The 22,675-nt window shown below is 37.4% G+C and overlaps 1 protein-coding gene across 1 annotated transcript in view; it reads left to right on the forward strand.

Annotated features, from left to right (window-relative positions):
* Positions 1 to 22,675, forward strand: part of TRDN (triadin) — a gene marked incomplete at its 5' end in the record, with an annotated part of 426,296 nt that overhangs the window by 268,220 nt on the left and 135,401 nt on the right. Inside the window, 4 exon segments of the mRNA NM_001082743.1 lie at positions 1,828 to 1,860; positions 1,983 to 2,009; positions 4,690 to 4,716; positions 18,716 to 18,760. Coding sequence (NP_001076212.1) covers positions 1,828 to 1,860; positions 1,983 to 2,009; positions 4,690 to 4,716; positions 18,716 to 18,760 — 132 coding nt within the window.

The following is a 22,675-nucleotide window of genomic DNA, read 5'->3' on the forward strand; positions in this document are numbered from 1 at the left end:
TTTGTCTTCAAGATTGCTACATTTAATTATATATCACACCATGTATTTTAATTTGCTTCTGCTTTTACAATTTTTACTACTCAAAGTTTTCCTTTTTCAATTTAAAAAATGCACTATGACAAGGGAAACAGGTTGAAAAATGCATGGGAACCTTCCTGCACATTTTGTAAATTTGTGAATTTTATAATTATTTCAAAATAACAAGTAAAAAGAATACCTGAAAACCATATATTGTCAGCCTTGAAGAAGGCTAAATTCACTTATGTTTATAAGATCAGTAACTACATATTAAATTATCAAATTATCCCTTTTTTTATTTATTTGACAGATAGAGTTAGACAGTGAGAGAGAGAGAGACAGAGAGAAAGGTCATCCTTCCATTGGTTCACCCCACAAATGGCTGCTACGGCCAGCGCTGCGCAGATCCAAAGCCAGGAGCCAGGTGCCTCTTCCTGGTCTCCCATGCGGGTGCAGGGGCCCAAGCACTTGGGCCATCCTCCATTGCGTTCCCAGGCCCCAGCAGAGAGCTGGACTGGAAGAGGAGCAACCGGTTCTAGAAGCTGGTGCCCATATGGTAAGCCAGTGCCGCAGGCGGAGGATTAACCAAGTGAGCCACAGTGCCGGCCCCAAATTGTCCCATTTAATGAACATTCTTTAGAGTGTACTCTTTTTCCAAATTAGCGCAGATATATACTCATCTGATGGCTTTCTGATAAGATTGAATCTCACCTATTAGTAGTGTTCAAAGTTAAAGCATACCTAAATTTGCTTCCAGTATTTTCTGTCATTACAAAGTTCTTAGAAATATTCTGTAACTGGAGTTTCAGTTTAATGGTGAAATAAATACATTCACCTCAGTCCTTGCTTGTAAGACAATGTTTGGTAATGTTCTTACTATGCTGAATTTAAGCTAAATTACATAAAACATTTTCCTGTTGAACTGTACCACTTGGTCAAATCATTTGTTTCATTATCTGCTTGCTATCTTAGAAGTGGCTAACTTCCTCATTATTCCTACATAATTATCAACCTGATGAATGAAATTGTATACTTGATAAATTGATGTGATGATACAGAAGATTATTTGGCATTCAATATTCCTAAAATTAGCGACTGAAATTCATGTAAAATGAGTTCTTATTGTAATGTAAAAGCCAGCTTAATCTTAAAACCAAAACCATATTTTGTCTCATAGATTTTTGATAAAAACGTGTTCCTTAAAAGAAACACTATTTAAAGAGGATGCCACAAAGAGCATTTGTCTTGAAAACAACCCAAGTGTGTTGTGTTTCCCTCTTTGCCTTACTCATTTTTAAGAGTCCTGAAACTATCTCAGCTATGCCTTTGCCTAGCTTGGTAAAAGCATTTTCAAGATGAGAAGAGATCTTGGAAGAGAAGTCCATGTGGAATTCTCCATGTTTGTCATTCTGAGAATTATTTTGTTAACAGCTGCAATAATTATGCTTGTGCCTATTAATCCCATATTTACTTCCTGTCGATTTAATATAATAGAAAATTTATATTTTCCCATAGTTTATGGAAAATATCCATCCACTGTTTGTTTTTCTAGTTTAATATCCATGAAAGTTTTGAATTTCTCTAATATTCAGAGTTCTTTGATGCTTCTCCAGGAGGGAACTCCTAATGGAAATGGATGGGAAGAATTATGTTAAGTCTACATCTTCGTCTTTTTATGACACCTATGAATTCCTGCAATCCAGCATCAGCATGTGCAGGGTTTTCAATTTTAAATCAGTTGTGGTGTGACATGTGAAATTGGAATAACAGTAATAACAATAATAGTAAGAAAACAATAATATGTTTCAGAACAGGAAAAAAAGGAAAAACATGAAGAACCAGGTAATTTTTAAAGTTTCTCTATCCATTTAATTTCATTGCATTGTTTAATTTGCAATTGAATCCTGGATTACAATTTGGGTGGCATGTAATGCTAATATTGTTTCTTTTGTTGATTGTAACAGCAAAATCAACAAAGAAGGAGCATGCGGGTAAGTGGGGTTGACACTTTTGGACTCTTTCCACCTGCTGTTCAGTGTTTATTAGTGAAACAGTCTCAGACAAGTGGCAAGATCAATGACAGTACAGGGAAGGAAATACTTGCATCTATCATTTTCCCCCCAAGTTATTGACAGAGATTTAACACAATGCAATTTTAGAGAGTGAAATCCAAATAATATGCTATACACTAGTTACTTAATGTGTACTCTGTGAATAGCAGCTGCAGGGTCAGAGAGAGGTTGTTAGAAGAGCAGAACCTTGGTGTCTATCCAGAACCACTGAATCTGATTTGCAGCTTCATAAGATGCTCCCAGTGGATTCATCTGTGAGGTGTTTGAGAAACATTGTTTCAGTTTAATACAAAAAACAGGCAGAAAGAAAACAAATCTAGAACAAAACACCTTCTGCAAGTGTATCTTATATATCTTGGCTTTGAAATGTTAAATATTCAAATAGCAACAAAATATTCTCTTACTATTCATAATGTTCTTAATAATATTTTTTGATTACTCCAGAGAGTTGCTATGAAAGTAGGCGTAGACTTTTCCTCTGAATATATTTATATTCTAAAGGAGAAAATCGAATTGGATCAACCAAATAAGTCAATCAGCAAAAATGATAAATGATACAATTGGTTTGGGTATGAAGTGGCTTTCTTAAAACTTCCTAGTATTTAGTCTGCCCTATTTGTCATTTCAAATGACAATTTTTGAGACTTTTCTGCTGATTCATTTTAAGGCACCATCTGTTGATTTTTTTTTCTGGCTTATGCTACTAAAGGAATTTCGTTTATATTTTTGGTTATGTTGTAGGTATGTATATAAGCAGTCATAGCCTCCTATGTTATTCATTAATTATTCCTCCTATTTCATTGTAGTTAAATAGAAACAGCATTAATTAATATTATGTAAATGACCATGAAAATATAGTTTTAGTCTCAATTCTTCCACAAACCATACCAAATCCAAGTTCGATGCCATATTTTTATTCTTCTTCCAAACTTGTGAAATATGCTGAGGCAATCCAAACCTTTTCAGGTGTTTCTCCAATTAGTTCCCACAGCATCATTTCCTTACCTTTATAACACTTTAATGTACCATTACAATCATTGTCAATCATCAGAAGTTAGAGGACTGGGCCTCTTCTATGTTTACCCTGTAACTGCCTATTATTCTGCCAAACAGAAAATGATTTATCAGGTCAAAGGAGAAACATTGAATGAAGTAATCATACTTTTAAAAATTTGAAATCTGAATGAGTTTTCATTAGTAATTTACAGAAAAGAATCAACACACACGTCACATTAACAGTCCTGCCAGTTCACCTTTGGGAAGTCATGTTTCACCTGCTTTGCAAAGAACAGCCTCTTTGCTCAGGAGCACATTCCCACAAGGAGTCATACCTTTTTCTCACACACATATGAGAATGTTAAAATAGAGCATATATGACAGAAATATGGAGAGAAATGCAGCATGATTATTAGTATAGCCCATTTTTATGGGTAAAATGACTTTAATATAGAACATGACAAAATAGAATAAATTGCTACTTAGTTTTCTGTTCACTTAAGGATGTGGTTTCAGTGTAGAAATTTTGCAATAATTAGCTGAATTTTTTCTTTTTAATTTATTTACTCCAAAGGCAGAGTGATGGAAAGAGATCCTTCATCTGCTGGTTTATCTTTGAAATGTCTATAACAGCTAGGACTGGGTCAGGCTGAAGCCAGGAGCTTGGAATTTCGTCTGGGTCTTCCACGTGTTGACTGGGACCCAAATACTTTAGCTATCACCTGCTGTCTTCCAAGGTGTGCAATAACAGGAAATACAAGTTAGAAATAGAGCTGAAAATGGAAGCCAGGCACTTCAATATGGGATGCAGACATTTTAACCACTGATCAAATGCCTGTCCCAGTATTTTATTTTATTATTTTAGAGACTTATTTTATTTATTTGAGAGGTGGGGCGAGAGAGTGAGCAAATGAGAAGGAGAGGGGAGAGAGATACAGGTAGAGCTCAAACTTCTATCAGCTGGTTCACTCCTCAAAATGGTTGCAATGGCCAGTACTGGATAAGGCCAATCCCAGGAGCCAGAAACTGCATCCACATCTCCCACATGGGTGTCAGGGACCCAAGTACTTGGGCCATTTTCCACTGCTTTTATAGACTTATTAACACAGAGCTGGGTTGGTAGCTGAGCATCTGGGGTATAAACCAGAGCCCTGATATGGGACTGTAGGCAGGCATCGCAAATTACAACTTAATCCACTATGTCACAACTCTGTCCCTCACCTCTGTGTTTTTAAAATTGAAACCATTGGGTGACCAATGACATTAATTATGTTTTTCTTACTATTTTATATACTTTGAGAAAAATATATTGCCTTGTCTATAACATGTCATATCTATAATTAATTAAATGGAAAAACAAAATGTTGGAAGAAGGTGCATGTATATCAAGCAAAAGAACAACAAAATGTGGAGTTCTTGGAATGTATTTAGATTACTCCAGATGAAATGGCAGAATATTATACCAATTTTTATCAGACCAATTTTTTATTTAGTTTATAAGATTATACATTCTTTTAAGCAACTAAAATAACCTTTAAATTATTTAGAAAGAGATAAGTAGACTTATAATTAATGTAGACTTATTCTTTCTTGTCATTAACAGCTCCAAGTGAAAAACAAGCAAAAGCAAGTATGTGAACGAGGTTTTTAAAAAGAGCATATTTTAGCAGTATATTCATTTGAGCTTTCTGCTATAGACAATATTGATGACAGTTTTGGAGGCAAGGCTACCAACTGTTTCTCCATATGATTATTTGTGAAATAATATTGAAAATTATTCATCCTATCTTTTTTGTTAATTCATTTGGGAAATGTATCTGTAGAGTTCTAATTTTTAAATATGAATTTGTTCAACCTTTTTTGAATTATCTTGTTTTTGTTTTCCATTTTCAGAATAAAACTCATTACAATTTCTAAAACACAATCTAATGAATTATTTAATTAACTAATGAATCATAACTTGATCAAACCAGTAGGCAACCTAATTTGTCTACCAAGAAAGTAATTTCTTTAATGAAATGTACCACTTGAAAAATTTTATTAACTAGCACTATTATGTTGTCATAATTTTCTTTTAAGGTTTATACCTTCAGTTTATGAAATATTACTGATAACCATGATATACTATGGAGTGTACATCATTAATAATTTTCACAATATGATTAGGGAGAAATTATGATTTCTTTGTTAGAGTTTCTTAATTTGTTGAAATTCCTGACAGATTGCCATTAATTGAAGCTATTTCTGTATAATGGAGAAGATACTATAGCTTCTGTAAGCATCGTATACATGATTTATGGTTAAATCTCAGTTATATGACTGATGTAAGTGCATTTAGAATTTTTTGGGGGGTCAGAGGTGTATGAATATCAATGATTGCCCTCGTACATAAAACAAATGAATATTGTAATTAATGCTGGGGTTTGAGACATTGTATTATATATATGTATATATATGAAGATAATTGAAAAAATATATTGATTAATTTGGTAGGAATGTCTTTTTTAACAGTTAGCAGTATTCAGAGAGACATTGAGGACTTTAGAAGAAAGATTTACCATGAAACAAAAGTTCCATTTATATTTCCATGATGAATTTTATTAGAATGTAAAGCTTATTGCAACTCTATATTATGGAGTATTTAAAATTTCAATACTTAGTCTTTAGAAATCCATAGTTAAATAAATATATAAATAAAATAGATAATTTCACAGTACTTACAGAGAACTTAAGATTGAACATAACACTGAAGGATCAGGCCATCAAGGAGAGAGGTGCCTTTCTCTGAAGGGAGGAAGGAACCTCCACTGTGATACGGCCTTGACTAAACAAATTCAGAGTTGGTGAACTCAAGGGGCTTCCATAGCCTAGACAGCTCATAGCAAGAGTCTCGAGTGATTGCTGACATCATAAATAAGAGTGCCAATTGTTAAATCAACAACGGGAGTCACTAGGTTCATGCTCCCCACGTAGGATCTCTGTCCTTAATGTGTTTAACTATGAAACTCAAAAACAACACCACTAGTTGAACAATACCCTGTACCTTGTGCAGTTGTGTGAGTGCAGCCTGTTGAAATCCTTGCTTAGTGTATACTAAGTTGATCTTCAGTATATGAAGGTAATTGAAAATGAAACGTGATGAAGGGCAGGATGGGAGAGGGAGTGGGAGAGGGGAGGGCCATGGGAGGGAGGGAGGTTGGGGGGGGGAAGCCACAACAATACAAAAGTTGCATTTTATATTCTACTTAAAACTATTGGTTGAACTCTGTAATTAATACAAAATTACTCTTAGGTGTTTAATTAATGCTATAACTAGTACTCAAATAGTATTTTACACTTTGTGTTTCTGTGTGGGAGCAAAATGTGTATATCTTTACCTAATATACGCTAAATTGATCTTCTGTATATAAAGATAATTGAAAATTAATCTTGATGTGAAGGGGAAGGGGAGAGGGAATGGGAGAGGGGAGCGTTGTGGGTGGGAGGGAAGTTATGGGGGGGAGGAAGCTATTGTAATCCATAAGCTGTACTTTGGAAATTTATGCTCATTAAATAAAAAAAAAGAAAATGCACATTTTCTTCTTAGAAAAATGTGACATATAAAAAAAGTCTTTTACAATAAAAATATGCAAGTTCTTCTATCAATGAAAAACACTGTCCATCAGGTTTGAGGAGATCAGCATCTTTTTCAGGAAATTAACAAATAGACCCATATAAAATTATCAAAAAGAACTAATGTTCAATCCCCTTTAAGACTGACAGATTTGGACTTGACATAGATATTATCTTTCAACAAAAGATTAGTGAGAGATAACTTACAAACTATTTAAATCTTTGGTAACAGTGTGACCAGCCATGTCTCCAAGTAAAAACTATCTTGGCATTGAAACCATACAAAAGAATTCTTCTTCTGTATATAGTTGGGCATTTATAACATCAATGCCTACTGTGAAATTAATAATTACTAATAATGGCCGGCGCTATGGCTCACTAGGCTAATTCTCTGCCTGCTGCACCGGCACTCCGGGTTCTAGTCCCGATCAGGGCGCCGGATTCTGTCTCGGTTGCTCCTCTTCCAGTACAGCTCTCTGCTGTGGCCTGAGAGTGCAGTGGAGGATGGTCCAGGTCCTTGGGCCCTGCATCCACATGGGAGACCAGGAGAAAGCACCTGGCTCCTGGCTTTGGTAAAAGGCGAAAGATTTATACGATCTGAAGAGAAACCAGAGTATAGGCTCCTGGCTTTGGATCAGCTCAGCGCTGGCCGTAGTGGCCACTTGGGGGGTCAACCAACGGAAAAAGAAGACCTTTCTCTCTGTCTCTCTCTCTATCTCACTAACTCTGCCTGTCAAAAAATAAAAATAATTATTAATACTAATGCCTGAAGTATCTATATAGTGTAGTGCACAGAGTTTTGTGTAATATGACCTGTAGATTAGAATATTATGCTTCATTAAACAGAGAGGGCGGAGCCAAGATGGCGGAATAGTGAGGGCGCGCACTGATACTCCGGGAAAATTTAGTTTAATAAAAGGGGAGTTACGGTAGCCTCAGAAAAAAGAACCAGCAAAATATTGCAGAGGAAACTCTTCTGGATCCAGTGGTCATGAATTGGAGGACCTACTGGGAGAACAAGGTCGCCCACCGCGCGAAAGCCGAGCCGCGGAAGCCGAGCCGCGGGACCGAGCTGCGCAAGCTGCAGTGTCTGCGCGCAAGTGCTCGAAGGGGAGTGCTTGCCACACAGACAACAGCGGAGAGACTTGGGACGTCCAGGGCTCCGAGTCCACACATCGGCGCTGGAAGGGGAGCGGACCTGCGTGGAGAGCGTGGGAGCCCACAGTTTGGGACACCAGCGGCAGACTCAACACACCAGCGCTGGAACACGAGGTGAGCCGAACCTCAATAACCCGAGACACCGGCAGGCAAGCGGAGAGAGGAGACTAGAGGGAACGACCCCCCCCCGGGGGGGGGACTTCACCAAGCTAACTGGAAGAGAGAGAGAGGAAAAAAAAAAAAAAAGGTGACTGGTACGGACACGGGTTTCTCTCTCTCCGCTCACCTCTCAAGGGCGAGCAAGACAAAGAGCAGGCGCCATCTTGGACATACGTCATAAGCAGAGTGACCTCAGGTCTGCACCGGCCCTGAGCCTAGCAGAAAAACTTGACTCTGGGCGGGGCGAATTAACAGGAGATTAGGACCTAGTAAATTTGTGGTGCTACTGAACTGAGACTGTGAAAAAAGAGACGGTGGGGGAGAGATCTCACAGAATTCACGTGAGCACTCTCCAGAGACGCTACAATTCCGTAACTTTGGCAACCCAGTGGGAGACTGAAGGAGAATTTGAGCCCACTCCGAGGGCCGAACAGATTCCCTGTGTGGTCCTTGGGAAAGAGCTTCCGATCTCTGGCTCCTGCGGGTATATCATTTGCCTGCTAACTACCTCCAACTTCGTTCAGCTGTGCAGAATAACTTCCCTTTTGAATCAAAAAGAGAGAGAGAGAGAGAGAGAGAGAGGTTTACCACGCCTAACCTGGGAGTGTCACCTTTGGCACACCAAACAGAGCTCTCAGGCCACACCCATCTCAAGCCCTAAGGCTCCATCAAAAACAGATAGTCCACTTAATCTAGAGTCATAGTATAACAAGAAAAAGCACCACAGTGAAGAAACCAAATATCTCCAATATGACAAATAACAAACGCAAAAACCAAGGTAATAAAAACAAGGAAGTCACCATGAAGCCCTCAACTGAAAAAGACACCCCAATTCAAGATTATGAGGATGATGACATAGAAGAAATGCAAGAAGCAGATCTCAAAAAATTGATAAGAACATTAAGAAGTTCTCAAAAACAAATTCTTGAACTACAGAAATCCTTAATGGACAAGATAGAAAATCTCTCTCGTGAAAATGAAATATTAAGGAGGAATCAAAATGAAACGAAACAACTAGTACAACAGGAAACTGGGATAGTGACTGAAGTGAAGAATTCAATAGATCAAATGAAAAACACAATAGAGAGCCTTACAAACAGAATGGGAGAAGCAGAAGAGAGAATATCGGACTTAGAAGACAGAGAACAGGAAAGGATACAGTCAAACCAAAGAAAAGACGAGGAAATTAGAAATCTAAAACATATTGTCGGGAATCTTCAGGATACTATTAAAAAACCCAACATTCGGGTTCTAGGAGTTCCTGAAGGCATGGAGAGGGAGAAAGGATTAGAAGGCCTTTTTAGTGAGATATTAGCAGAAAATTTCCCAGGTTTGGAGAAGGACAGAGAAATCCTGGTACAGGAAGCTCACAGAACCCCTAATAAACACGACCAAAAGAGATCCTCACCACGACACGTTGTAATTAAACTCTCCACAGTGAAACATAAAGAAAAGATCCTAAAATGTGCAAGAGAGAAACGTCAGATTACTCTCAGAGGATCTCCAATCAGACTCACAGCTGACTTCTCATCAGAAACTCTACAAGCTAGGAGGGAATGGCGAGATATAGCCCAGGTACTAAGAGAGAACAACTGCCAGCCCAGAATATTATATCCTGCAAAGCTATCATTTGTGAATGAAGGTGAAATAAAGACTTTTCATAACAAACAGAAATTGAAAGAATTTGTTGCCACTCGTCCAGCCCTGCAAAAGATGCTTAAAGATGTGTTACACACAGAAACACAGAAACACGGTCATCAATATGAAAGAAGGTAAAGGAAGGAAACCAAGGAAGGAAAGCACACAGCAAAAGATCACAGGGAATTCAAAGCATATATTAGATCTTATCTTTGGCAAATGGCAGGGCAAAGTTACCACTTATCATTAGTCACATTGAACGTGAATGGCCTGAACTGTCCAGTTAAAAGACACAGATTGGCTGATTGGGTTAAGGAACAAAACCCATTTATTTGCTGCTTACAAGAAACACATCTTTCCAACAAAGATGCATACAGACTGAAAGTGAAAGGCTGGAAAAAGATATACCATGCCAACAGAAATGAACAAAGAGCAGGCGTAGCCATCTTAATATCAGACACCATAAACTTTACCACAAAAACCGTTAAGAGAGACAAAGAGGGACACTACATAATGATTAAGGGATCAATTCAACAGGAAGATATAACAATTATCAATGTATATGCACCTAACTACAGGGCACCGGTTTATCTAAAAGATTTGTTAACGGACTTAAAGGGAGACTTAGACCCCAATACAATAGTACTGGGGGACTTCAATACTCCACTCTCAGAAATAGACAGATCAATAGGACAGAAGATCAACAAGGATACAGTAGATTTAAATGACACTATAGCCCAAATGGATCTAACAGATATATACAGAACTTTCCATCCTACAGCTAAAGATTTTACATTCTTCTCAGCAGTACATGGAACCTACTCTAGGATTGACCACATACTAGGCCATAAAGCAAGCCTCAGCAAATTCAAAAGAATTAGAATCATATCATGCAGCTTCTCAGACCATAAAGGAATGAAGTTGGAAATTAGCAACTCAGGAATCCCTAGAGCATATGCAAACACATGGAGACTGAACAACATGCTCCTGAATGAACACTGGGTCATAGAAGAAATCAAAAGAGAAATCAAAAACTTTCTGGAAGTAAATGAGGATAACAGCACAACATACAAAACTTATGGGACGCAGCAAAAGCAGTGTTAAGAGGAAAGTTTATATCAATAGGTGCCTACATCAAGAAATTGGAAAGGCACCAAATAGATGAGCTTTCAATTCACCTCAAGGATCTAGAAAACCTACAGCAAACCAGACCCAAATCTAGCAGGAGAAGAGAAATAATTAAAATCAGAGAAGAAATCAACAGGATTGAATCAAGAAAAACATTCCAAAAAATCAGCCAAACGAGGAGCTGGTTTTTTGAAAAAATAAACAAAATTGACACCCCATTGGCCCAACTAACTAAAAAAAGAAGAGTAAAGACCCAAATCAATAAAATCAGAGATGAAAAAGGAAATGTAACAACAGACACCACAGAAATAAATAGAATCATCAGAAATTACTACAAGGACTTGTATGCCAGCAAACAGGGAAACCTATCAGAAATGGATAGATTCACACATGCAACCTACCTAAATTGAACCATGAAGACATCGAAAACCTAAACAGACCCATAACTGAGACAGAAATTGAAACAGTAATAAAGGCCCTCCCAACAAAGAAAAGCCCAGGACCAGATGGATTCACTGCTGAATTCTACCAGACATTTAAAGAAGAACTAACTCCAATTCTTCTCAAACTATTCAGAACAATCGAAGAAGAGGGAGTCCTCCCAAATTCTTTCTATGAAGCCAGCATCACCTTAATTCCTAAGCCGGAAAAAGATGCAGCACTGAAAGAAAATTATAGACCAATATCGCTGATGAACATAGATGCAAAAATCCTCAATAAAATTCTCGCCAATAGAATGCAACAACACATCAGAAAGATCATCCACCCAGACCAAGTGGGATTTATCCCTGGTATGCAGGGATGGTTTACTGTGCGCAAGACAATCAATGTGATACACCACATTAACAGACTGCAGAAGAAAAATCATATGATTATCTCAATAGATGCCGAGAAAGCATTTGATAAAATACAACATCTGTTCATGATGAAAACTCTAAGCAAACTGGGTTTGGAAGGAACATTCCTCAATACAATCAAAGCAATCTATGAAAAACCCACAGCCAACATCCTATTGAACGGGGAAAAGTTGGAAGCATTTCCACTGAGATCTGGTACCAGACAGGGATGTCCACTCTCACCACTACTATTCAATATAGTTCTGGAGGTTCTAGCCAGAGCTATTAGGCAAGAAAAAGAAATTAAAGGGATACACATTGGGAAGGAAGAACTCAAACTATCCCTCTTTGCAGATGACATGATTCTTTATTTAGGGGACCCAAAGAACTCTACTAAGAGACTATTGGAACTCATAGAAGATTTTGGCAAAGTAGCAGGGTATAAAATCAATGCACAAAAATCAACAGCCTTTGTATACACAGACAATGCCATGGCTGAGGAAGAACTTCTAAGATCAATCCCATTCACAATAGCTACAAAAACAATCAAATACCTTGGAATAAACTTAACCAAGGACGTTAAAGATCTCTACGATGAAAATTACAAAACCTTAAAGAAAGAAATAGAAGAGGATACCAAGAAATGGAAAAATCTTCCATGCTCATGGATTGGAAGAATCAATATCATCAAAATGTCCATTCTCCCAAAAGCAATTTATAAATTCAATGCAATACCAATCAAAATACCGAAGACCTTCTTCTCAGATCTGGAAAAATTGGTGCTGAAATTTATATGGAGGCACAAGAGACCTCGAATAGCTAAAGCAATCTTGTACAACAAAAACAAAGCCGGAGGCATCACAATACCAGATTTCAGGACATACTACAGGGCAGTTGTAATCAAAACAGCATGGTACTGGTACAGAAACAGATGGATAGACCAATGGAACAGAATTGAAACACCAGAAATCAACCCAAACATCTACAGCCAACTTATATTTGATCAAGGATCTAAAGCTAATTCCTGGAGCAAGGACAGTCTATTCAATAAATGGTGCTGGGAAAATTGGATTTCCACGTGCAGAATCATGAAGCAAGACCCCTACTTTACACCTTACACAAAAATTCACTCAAAATGGATTAAAGACCTAAATCTACGACCTGACACCATCAAGTTACTAGAGAACATTGGAGAAACCCTTCAAGATATTGGCACAGGCAAAGAGTTTCTGGAAAAGACCCGGGAGGCACAGGCAGTCAAAGCCAAAATTAACTATTGGGATTGCATCAAATTGAGAAGTTTCTGTACTGCAAAAGAAACAGTCAGGAGAGTGAAGAGACAACCGACAGAATGGGAAAAAATATTTGCAAACTATGCAACAGATATAGGGTTAATAACCAGAATCTACAAAGAGATCAAGAAACTCCCCAAAAACAAAACCAACAACCCCATTAAGAGATGGGCCAAGGACTTCAATAGACATTTTTCAAAAGAGGAAATCCAAATGGCCAACAGGCACATGAAAAAATGTTCAAGGTCATTAGCAATCAGGGAAATGCAAATCAAAACCACAATGAGGTTCCACCTCACCTCGGTTAGAATGGCTCACATTCAGAAATCTACCAACAACAGATGCTGGCGAGGATGTGGGGAAAAAGGGACACTAACCCACTGTTGGTGGGAATGCAAACTGGTCAAGCCACTATGGAAGTCAGTCTGGAGATCCCTCAGAAACCTGAAGATAACCCTACCGTTCGACCCAGCCATCCCACTCCTTGGAATTCACCCAAAGGAATTTAAATTGGCAAACAAAAAAGCGGTCTGCACCCTAATGTTTATTGCAGCTCAATTCACAATAGCTAAGACCTGGAACCAACCTAAATGCCCATCAACGGTAGACTGGATAAAGAAATTATGGGATATGTACTCTTTAGAATACTATACCGCAGTAAGAAACAACGAAATCCAGTCATTTGCAACAAGATGGAGGAATCTGGAACACATCATGCTGAGTGAATTAAGCCAGTCCCAAAGGGACAAATACCATATGTTCGCCCTGATCGGTGACAACTGACTGAACACCAAAAAGGAAACCTGTTGAAGTGGAATGGACACTATGGGAAACGGTGACTTGATCAGCATAGCCCTGACTGTTAATGAACAACTTAATACATTATCCCTCTTAGTAGTTTTTTTGTCTGTTCTACTTAATATGACTGGTTTAATTCTGTAATTAATACACAGTTATTCTTAAGTGTTGAAATTTAACTGAAATGTGATCCCTGTTAAACATAAGAGTAGGAATAAGAGAGGGAAGAGATGTATAATTTGGGACATGCTCAAGCTGACTTGCCCCAAATGGTAGAGTTAGAAACATACCAGGGGACTCCAATTTAATCCCATCAAGGTGGCATGTACCAATGCCATCTCACTAGTCCAAGTGATCAATTTCAGTTCACAATTGATCATAATGAAAGGACTAAGAGTCAAAAGGAGCACATAAACAAATCTAGTACCTGCTAATACTAACCGATAGAATAAATAAAGGGGAGAGTGATCCAACATGGGAAGTGAGATACTCAGCAGACTCATAGAATGGCAGATGTCCTAAATAGCACTCTGGCCTCAGAATCAGCCCTAAAGGCATTTGGATCTGGCTGAAAAGCCCATGAGAGTATTTCAGGCATGGAAAGCCAAGACACTCTGGCAAAAGATCTCTGTGAGTGAGATCCCAGTGGAAAGAACAGGTCTTCAAAGAAGGAGGTACCTTTCTCTGAAGGGAGGAGAGAACCTCCACTTTGACTATGACCTTGTCTAAACAAGATAAAAATTGGAGAACTCAGAGGGCTTCCATAGCCTTGGAAACTCATGACTGGAGCATAGGGAGATTACTGATGCCATAGACAGGAGTGTCAATTGGTAAAGTCAACAACAGGAGTCACTTTATGTTTCTGTGTGGGAGCAAACTGTTGAAATCCTTACTTAATGTATACTAAGCTGATCTTCTGTATATTAAGATAATCTAAAATGAATCTTGATGTGAATGGAAGGGGAGAGGGAGTGGGAAAGGGGAGGGTTGTGGGTGGGAGGGACGGTATGGGGGGGAAGCCATTGTAATCCATAAATCGTACTTTGGAAATTTATATTCATTAAATAAAAGTTAAAAAAAAAAAGAATATTATGCTTCATTAGACAATGACAACCAAGGAAAGAATAAGATATGTACCTAAATTAACATAAATCGGCTGGCGCCGTGGCTCAATAGGATGGCCCAAGTGTTTGGGCCCTGCACCCGCATGGGAGACCAGGAGAAACACCTTACTCCTGGCTTCGGATCAGTGTGGTGCGCTGGGCGCAGCGCGCTGGCTGCGGCGGCCATTGGAGGGTGAACCAAGGGCAAAGGAAGACTTTTCTCTCTGTCTCTCTCTCACTGTCCACTCTGCCTGTTAAAAAAAAAAAACAAACAAAAAACCATAAATCAAATGTTTATGTGATATGATTTTAAGATATTGATTTTAAAGGAATAGGTGAGAGTATGAGCAAGTTGATGAAAAAAATCAATGATGATTTGTATTAATGCTGGATTAAAGAAAATAAATTGAAATATTTACTGATAACCATGATATACTATGGGGTGTACTATGGGCTATATTAATGCTGGATTAAAGAAAATAAATTGATTAAAGAAATAAATTGGATTTAGTGGTGACTCTAGGACCTGAGGAAATAGCTAAAATCATTGTAAAAAATATTAGAAGGCATGGATGAGTTTGGGAGCTGTCTCGGTTGAAGATAGAAGTTCTCATTGTACCACAAACTTGAAGAAAAGGAAAGCTTTCAAGTGCAACAGTTCAATGCTAAGGAGGACACTTAATATCGCCACATTTAAAGCAATACATCAGAGTTTAGCATGGGTGGAAGAAGAGTGCTGATACCAGGTAGGGATGCCAAACTTACATTTTAAGTTTCTGCAACTCAACAGTTTTACCTATCATAATATATGCAAAAATGTTTCAACACACCCAGTTTTCCGTGCAGCCCTCTACATATGAATCTCCATGCATGGGATAACAATGTAGAGTAAATGATTAGTCATTCCCAAACAGGAGAAGACAGAACAAGCACGTTTTTAGAGGTCAGGGCATTTCAGATTTTAACATCATCCATGAAGAATCTTCGAGAAGGAATGAAGTCGACATTATGTATTGAATAGATCTGACTGCATCACCTCCTTTTTAACAGTGAACACTTCAAACAGTGTTTTTCAAGACCTTGAGAAACACTGCCAGGAATCGCTTCATTCTATTTCAAGGACTTTGGAGACCTGATCATGTATTCCATATGCATACTCAATCTGTCAAGTGGTCAGCTTGAATTCTGAGCAAAAAAAGTCACGCATGATGAAATCTGAAGCAAAGTCTAGTCATTTTAAATTGGAGATCTAAATTTATATGGAAATATCATGAATTTTTCATTACTTGATTTGAGTGCTACACATATTTTATAGTCTGCTCAGTCACCAACCCTATGCTTACCTGTTAACCATAGTTAAGTGTCTAAATATCATCTATCATTTGATCTAGTAGTACATGTCAGTATCATTCAGAAAAAGCCAGTATGTAGAATTAAAATAAAAATACTATTGAATCTTTTCAGTTTTATAATGCTAGAAGAGTATTTGGAAGAGTTTGTCTTAGCATAAATGAATGATTTTTTTTTTGATTCAACTAAGGAGCTTTGGCTTGGAAGCTTCTTGGGATAAAGGTCTATGGGCCTGAATCAGCAGGTTTGATAGCAAGTGGGGTATGTCTGGACTCATTTTCCATGTCACATATATATCTGAGTTAGGGCAGTCTTAGGTTAGTGTATTATCCCAAACTAATTGTTACTAGCACCTACATCTACTTACTCAGTTTGGATAATAAATTATAGAATCACTATCTGCATCACAGATAACTGCTGTTGGAATATACTCAAAACAATACTCAAAATAACACCAGACTGAAATGGTTTTAGGAGGCTAAAATATCAGTCACTGGATCATTTCCTAAAGGACCACAACAGCTAGGGTTGATCCAGGCCGAGGCTAGCAGAATGAAAATTCCATTCAGGTCTTCCTTCCATGTGGGTGGCAAGGAAAGTACTTGGGCAATCATCTGCTCCTTCTCAGCTGCACTGGCAAGAGGTTGGGTAGGAAGTATAATAGCTGAGACTTGAACCAGTATCTCCAACATAGGATACGGGCATCCCAAGGGATGGCTTAATACACTGCATTACAATACCCACCCCATCTTTTGTTTCAAAAGCCATCCAGGTGATTCTGAGGCTTGCCAAATTTTGGAAACTACTGATCTAATGTCTTCATTAGAAAGTAGTGAAGAGTCAGGGGAGTTGATCAGTAGTAGAGCTGAGGGTCTTGAGGCAATTTGAAGAAGAAGATGTTGCATGATTTCTTGCCTGGGCTTAAATTATGACCTTCAAGGTGTTTAACATTTGGGGATCAAACCTGAAAGGGATGACACATGGTCTCTGTCATGGCCCAGGATGTGTGGCACAGGGATGACAAGGAGTGTAAAGATGGTCATTGGTCAATTGTTCCAGAGCTTCAACTGTTGAATGTATGTGGGTGAAGGGTCATATACAATATTCATTAAAACAAAAAAAAAAAAGATGGCACAGGAGAACAAGGTCAAATAATACAGAGTTCATAAAACAAATAAATAGGACAATAGGACTTTTAGGAAATTCATCAGCTCATTATTTTTATTATTTTCCTGTGAACTACACAAAAGTTAGAAATGAGTCTTGACTTGAGATCTAACATTTTGTAGTAGGATCAGAATTTCAGATTATCTCTTCATTTAAGATTGCGTTTTGTAGGCTAAGCCACCAAACTCTCCTATCACTACTGAAACTAGCATATAATTTAATCACCACGGAGTTCCACCTTAGAAGAAAATTTCTATGTGATTTAAGATAATTATTTTGTGTGTGCCAGGGGATTCCAATACAATCCCATCAAGGTGGCATGTACCAATGCCATCTCATTAGTCCAAGTGATCAATTTCTGTTCACAGTTGATCACACTGATAGGTCTAAGAGTCAAAGGGATCACACAAACAAGACTAGTGTCTGCTAATACTAACTGATAGAATCAAAAAGGGAGAGAACGACCAAACATGGGAAGCAGGATACACAGCAGACTCATAGAATGGCAGATGTCCTAAAGAGCACTCTGGCCTCAGAATTAGCCCTTAAGGCATTAGGATATGGCTGAAGAGCCCATGAGAGTATTTTAGGCATGGAAAGCCAAGACACTCTGGAAAAAAACAAACAAACAAACAAACAAACAAAAACCTAAATGAAAGATCTCCGCGAGTGAGATCCCAGTGGAAAGAACGGGTACCTTTTTCTGAAGGGAGGAGAGAACTTCCACTTTGACCATGACCCTGTCGGAATAAGATCAAAGTCAGCAAACTCAAAAGGCTTCCATAGCCTTAGCAACTCATGACTAGAGTCTAGGGAGATTACTGACGCCATATTCAAGAGTGTCAAATTGTTAAGTCAACAACAGGAGTCACTGTGTACTTACTTCTCATGTGGGATCTGTCCTTAATGTGTTGTCCAATGTGAAGTAATGCTATAACTAGTACTGAAACAGTATTTTACACTTTGTGTTTCAGTGTGGGTGCAAACTGATGAAAGCTTGACTTAATATATGCTAAATTGATCTTCTGTATATAAAGATAATTGAAAATGAATCTTGATGTGAATGGAATGGGAGAGGGAGCAGGAGATGGGAGGGGTGCGAGTGGGAGGGAAATTATGAGGGGGGGAAGCTATTGTAATCCATAAACTGTACTTTGGAAAGTTATATTTACTAAATAAAAGTTAAAAAATACTTTAAAAAAGATTTTTTTTTTGAGAAAGCATACAAGTTCTTTATATTTTGGCTTTATCTGCACTTACTTTACTTTCAAGTTTCAGATACATTTTATCTTTTGGTAAACTTTATTGTCTGATTTATAATACTGTAGGATATCAATCTAGCATCTCTGACATCCATTTTTTTATTCCTTTGATATGTGAATTTACAGAAATCGAAAGAAAGGAAGAGGTTAGTGCTGCCTCAACTAAAAAAGGTAAATGAAGCTTAAAGAAAAAGATGTCATGACTATAACTTATTTCTGCAAGGATTTTATTCTAATTGTTTTGTGCATATTGAGTTTTATTTATTGATTTTACTATTTCATTGATGTGAAAACAAAGCTGCTTTGCACAAGACTTGCAGCATCTGTGTTGACAAGGCTTTGCATTTGTATCCCTAATGCCAATAGTAATTAATGGTCAAATTGCTAGTTCATATTTTAACAATTGTAGAAATGCAACTATCTGTGTGCAATGTGATTCAAGTTTCAGCATTTTGCCTTTGGATATGAGGACTTGAGGAAATAAAATTTTGACTAATACAACTCACATGAATAGTAGTCTGTCTGTGCAAGAATAATGCCAAATTAGGAAATGCCTTTTGTAAGATGTTGAGTAGGGGATATTGCACTTTTAAAAAACACCTTTAGAAATTTGGAATGAAATAAATAATGTGTTTAATGTCTTTGAAAGTACCTCAGAAACACATTAATAAACATGTCCTTCTATTTGGTGTCATTTTCTGCAATTGACATTGTTTATTGGTATAAGGTGGATATGCCATGGTTGCTTTAGAATGTCTAATGTTATAGTATCACAAAAAAGCTAAGGGTCTTAATACAGAGACAAAGAAATTAATTAATTAATCAATCCAGGCATTAATACTGGAGTACATGTACTCAGTAATGGACATAATGACAAGGCAGTGGTATGTGTTGAAAGCAAGAACAAAAATGAGTCCAAGTTATGTTCTAAATCTCCAGTTAAGGGTAAAATAAATAGTGTCCAAATAATAGTAGATGAATTTCTCCTTGAATTAGTTTTTAGATACTGAGCCTTATAGATGCATTATGCAGAAGACGGTCTAGATTTGAGTTAAAGTTTAAAGAATAAATTACTGGGAACTGACCCATACATAGGATGAGTCATTTGAATTTTGGATATTTAGGGTAGAAATACAAACATACATACTTTGATACTCAGGTCAAACTGGATTACACAGAGATGGAACTGAAACTGATCCATAAATTACTAAACTATTCAGCTATTCAGTCTTTGTTTTGTTTTTTTATCTTTTTTTTTTTTTTTTTTTTGACAGGCAGAGTAGACAGTGAGAGAGAGAGAGACAGAGAGAAAGGTCTTCCTTTGCCGTTGGTTCACCCTCCAATGGCCGCTGTGGCCGGCGCACTGCAGCCAGCGCACCACGCTGATCTGATGGCAGGAGCCAGGTACTTATCCTGGTCTTCCATGAGGTGCAGGGCCCAAGTCCACTGCACTCCCGGGCCACAGCAGAGAGCTGGCCTGGAAGAGGGGCAACCGGGACAGAATCCGGCGCCCCGACCCGGACTAGAACCCGGTGTGCTGGCGCCGCAAGGCAGAGGATTAGCCTAGTGAGCCGCGGCGCCGGCACACTTCAGTCTTTAGCCATGAAGATTCTCCGACTTTAGAGTGTGGCCAAACATTTTTACTGGACTTAACTAGGCCTGCTTTGCAGGCTTAGACAGAAGTAGAAATACAATTTGTTTATAAACACAAATTACTGGCACCAACTACTTTGTCTCTGGTTCATCATAGACTGTGCAACTTAATTCTCAATTTAAATATAATTCTGTGTACTGGATTTACCAGCAACTACAGAATAAGCAGAAACCTTTTAAAGCTATTGGAAATGTCATTAATTTCAGGTAGTGCATTAGCAATATGACAAATTATGAACAAATATTGGAGACCTGTCTTACTTATTAGTTTGCACATCCCTTACTTCCTGATAACAGTCAGTTACACCTGAAAATATATTATTAGGAGCAGTCTTCAAAAAGTCCATGGAAAGTTCATTTTATAAAAAATCTATAAGTAGATTTCAAATTATTTTTGTATTACAATAAACTAATAATTTTAATTCTATTTTCCATTAACTATTTGAAGTATCCTTTAATCCATGTCAATTTCAGCCCAAATCCCATAATGTTATTTAACATCCTAATCCCATAATATTTATCGTACTTTACAAGATGATCACTTTATAGTCTTTCACAAGTAAGCAGAAAAATAAAATGATTTGGGAGTTATTTTTAGTTTTAAAATAGTGCGAAACCATTCTAAACTAAAGTTTGAATTGGAATTGTGCAATATTAAGTGGAAATTATTAATTTTGTGGTTGTTTTAAACTTTTTGAAAGTAAATAATCACTTTTATGTTATTGTAATGTGCAAATTTATACCAAGTATAAATTGTTTTCTCTTAAATCTGCTTTTAAACCATATTTTCTTTGTAGACATTTAGTATTTAATGAGTAACATGGTATCATCTTACGAGTTTACATTTGCTTGGCATTTTGCAACTTCCTAATAATTTTCATTGAATGTATATTTATGGATCACATACAACTTGCAAAATCAAGAAAAAAATTGTGTTGATAGAGTTCTTTTGCAATTTTAAACATTAGAAAAATGTGAATTTTTGTTGAGTCACTAAATAGACTTCAATTTTCACTATCAATTAAAAATTTCCCCTATATCTACAGGTCAAGGGTAAAAGCCATCAGGGTGGAGAGCTAAGTACAGATAAATTGCCATGAAGTTTAATTTTTTTTTCTTTTCTAGGGAAAATAAAATTGTTTACTACATAAGGTGATTTTAGATGTAAACATTAAATAACAGAGAGGGTTTTGTTGTGTTAACAATGAGTAGGAAGGATGTATCAGACATAGGTAACTGAGAAAAGCAAAATGGTGATAATTTTCAAGATATATCCAAGAGCAGATGTCTTAAGAACTTGATATTAACTAACATAACCAGAGATAAAAGTTTTAAAAACTTCAGTTTTAAAATTGTACCTCATTCCATATGTAATAAGAGGCAATGGGAAATTATCAATATAGGATAACAATCAGATATTTACTTTAGGAAGATCAACTACAAAAGCAGAAATTTGAATTAGCCAGGTTGGCTAGGGAACATCTGCAAGTATTTGACATGTATTAGAATCTTGAGTAGATTAGAATCTTAGTCGTGGGAGAAAGGACAGAGTTATGTGAACACTGTTGCAGGTGCAGATTTAATGGAATTTCACAGCTGATTAGCTTTGGGCCAGGAAAAATAAGAAATAATTTAATGACAGTAGTAAGTTTATCTGATTATATACTTGAAACCTATTGTTGATAGTCTTAATAAAAATTAAGAGGAAAAATGAAAAAAATTGTTTGGAGGGGCGAAATAGTGTGGAGGGGAAAGACAAGATTTGTTTGAGAAATATTTATAGTGCTAATGGCTCGTGTATGTGGCTCTCATTGTAAAACTGGGGCTCCATATGGGGACAAGGATGAAAATATGTGAATGGTGCCTTATGCATGAAGATAGTGGTGGAATCAAGAGTCAGTGAGCTTGTCTTCGAGAGATGAGGGAAAATTTATATTCGGGGAAAAATGCAAGGAGAGACAAATAAAAAGGAAAAAAAAAGTATTGAGTAATAGCAGGAAAAGAAACCATTTCGTTAACAAGTTGGTGGTCACCAAGTCATTGGATTTGTCATCTAGATAATAATCTGCATTTTTAGAAATTTATTTTATTTATTTAAGACGGAGGGAGAGAGGGAGGGAGAGAAAAGAGAGAGAGAGCAAGAGTGAGAGAGAGAATGAGAATGAATGAGAATCTCTTATCCACTGATTTCATTCCCCAAATGCCCACAACAAACAGCTGGACTTGGGATACTACAAAACCAGGAGCAGGAAACTCAACCCAGGTGTGCCATGGACTGGCAGTGATCAAAGTATTTGGGCCATTAACTGCTGCTTCCTAGAATATACATTAGTACAGGGCAGAGCTGGGTTTGATCCCAGGTATTCCAAAATGGTGTTTGGGTATCTCAAGTGGCACCCTAGCCATCATGGTGCATACTTGCTCCTAATTATT

Source organism: Oryctolagus cuniculus, chromosome 5, assembly GCF_964237555.1.
Source record: "Oryctolagus cuniculus chromosome 5, mOryCun1.1, whole genome shotgun sequence".
NCBI lineage: Eukaryota > Metazoa > Chordata > Mammalia > Lagomorpha > Leporidae > Oryctolagus > Oryctolagus cuniculus.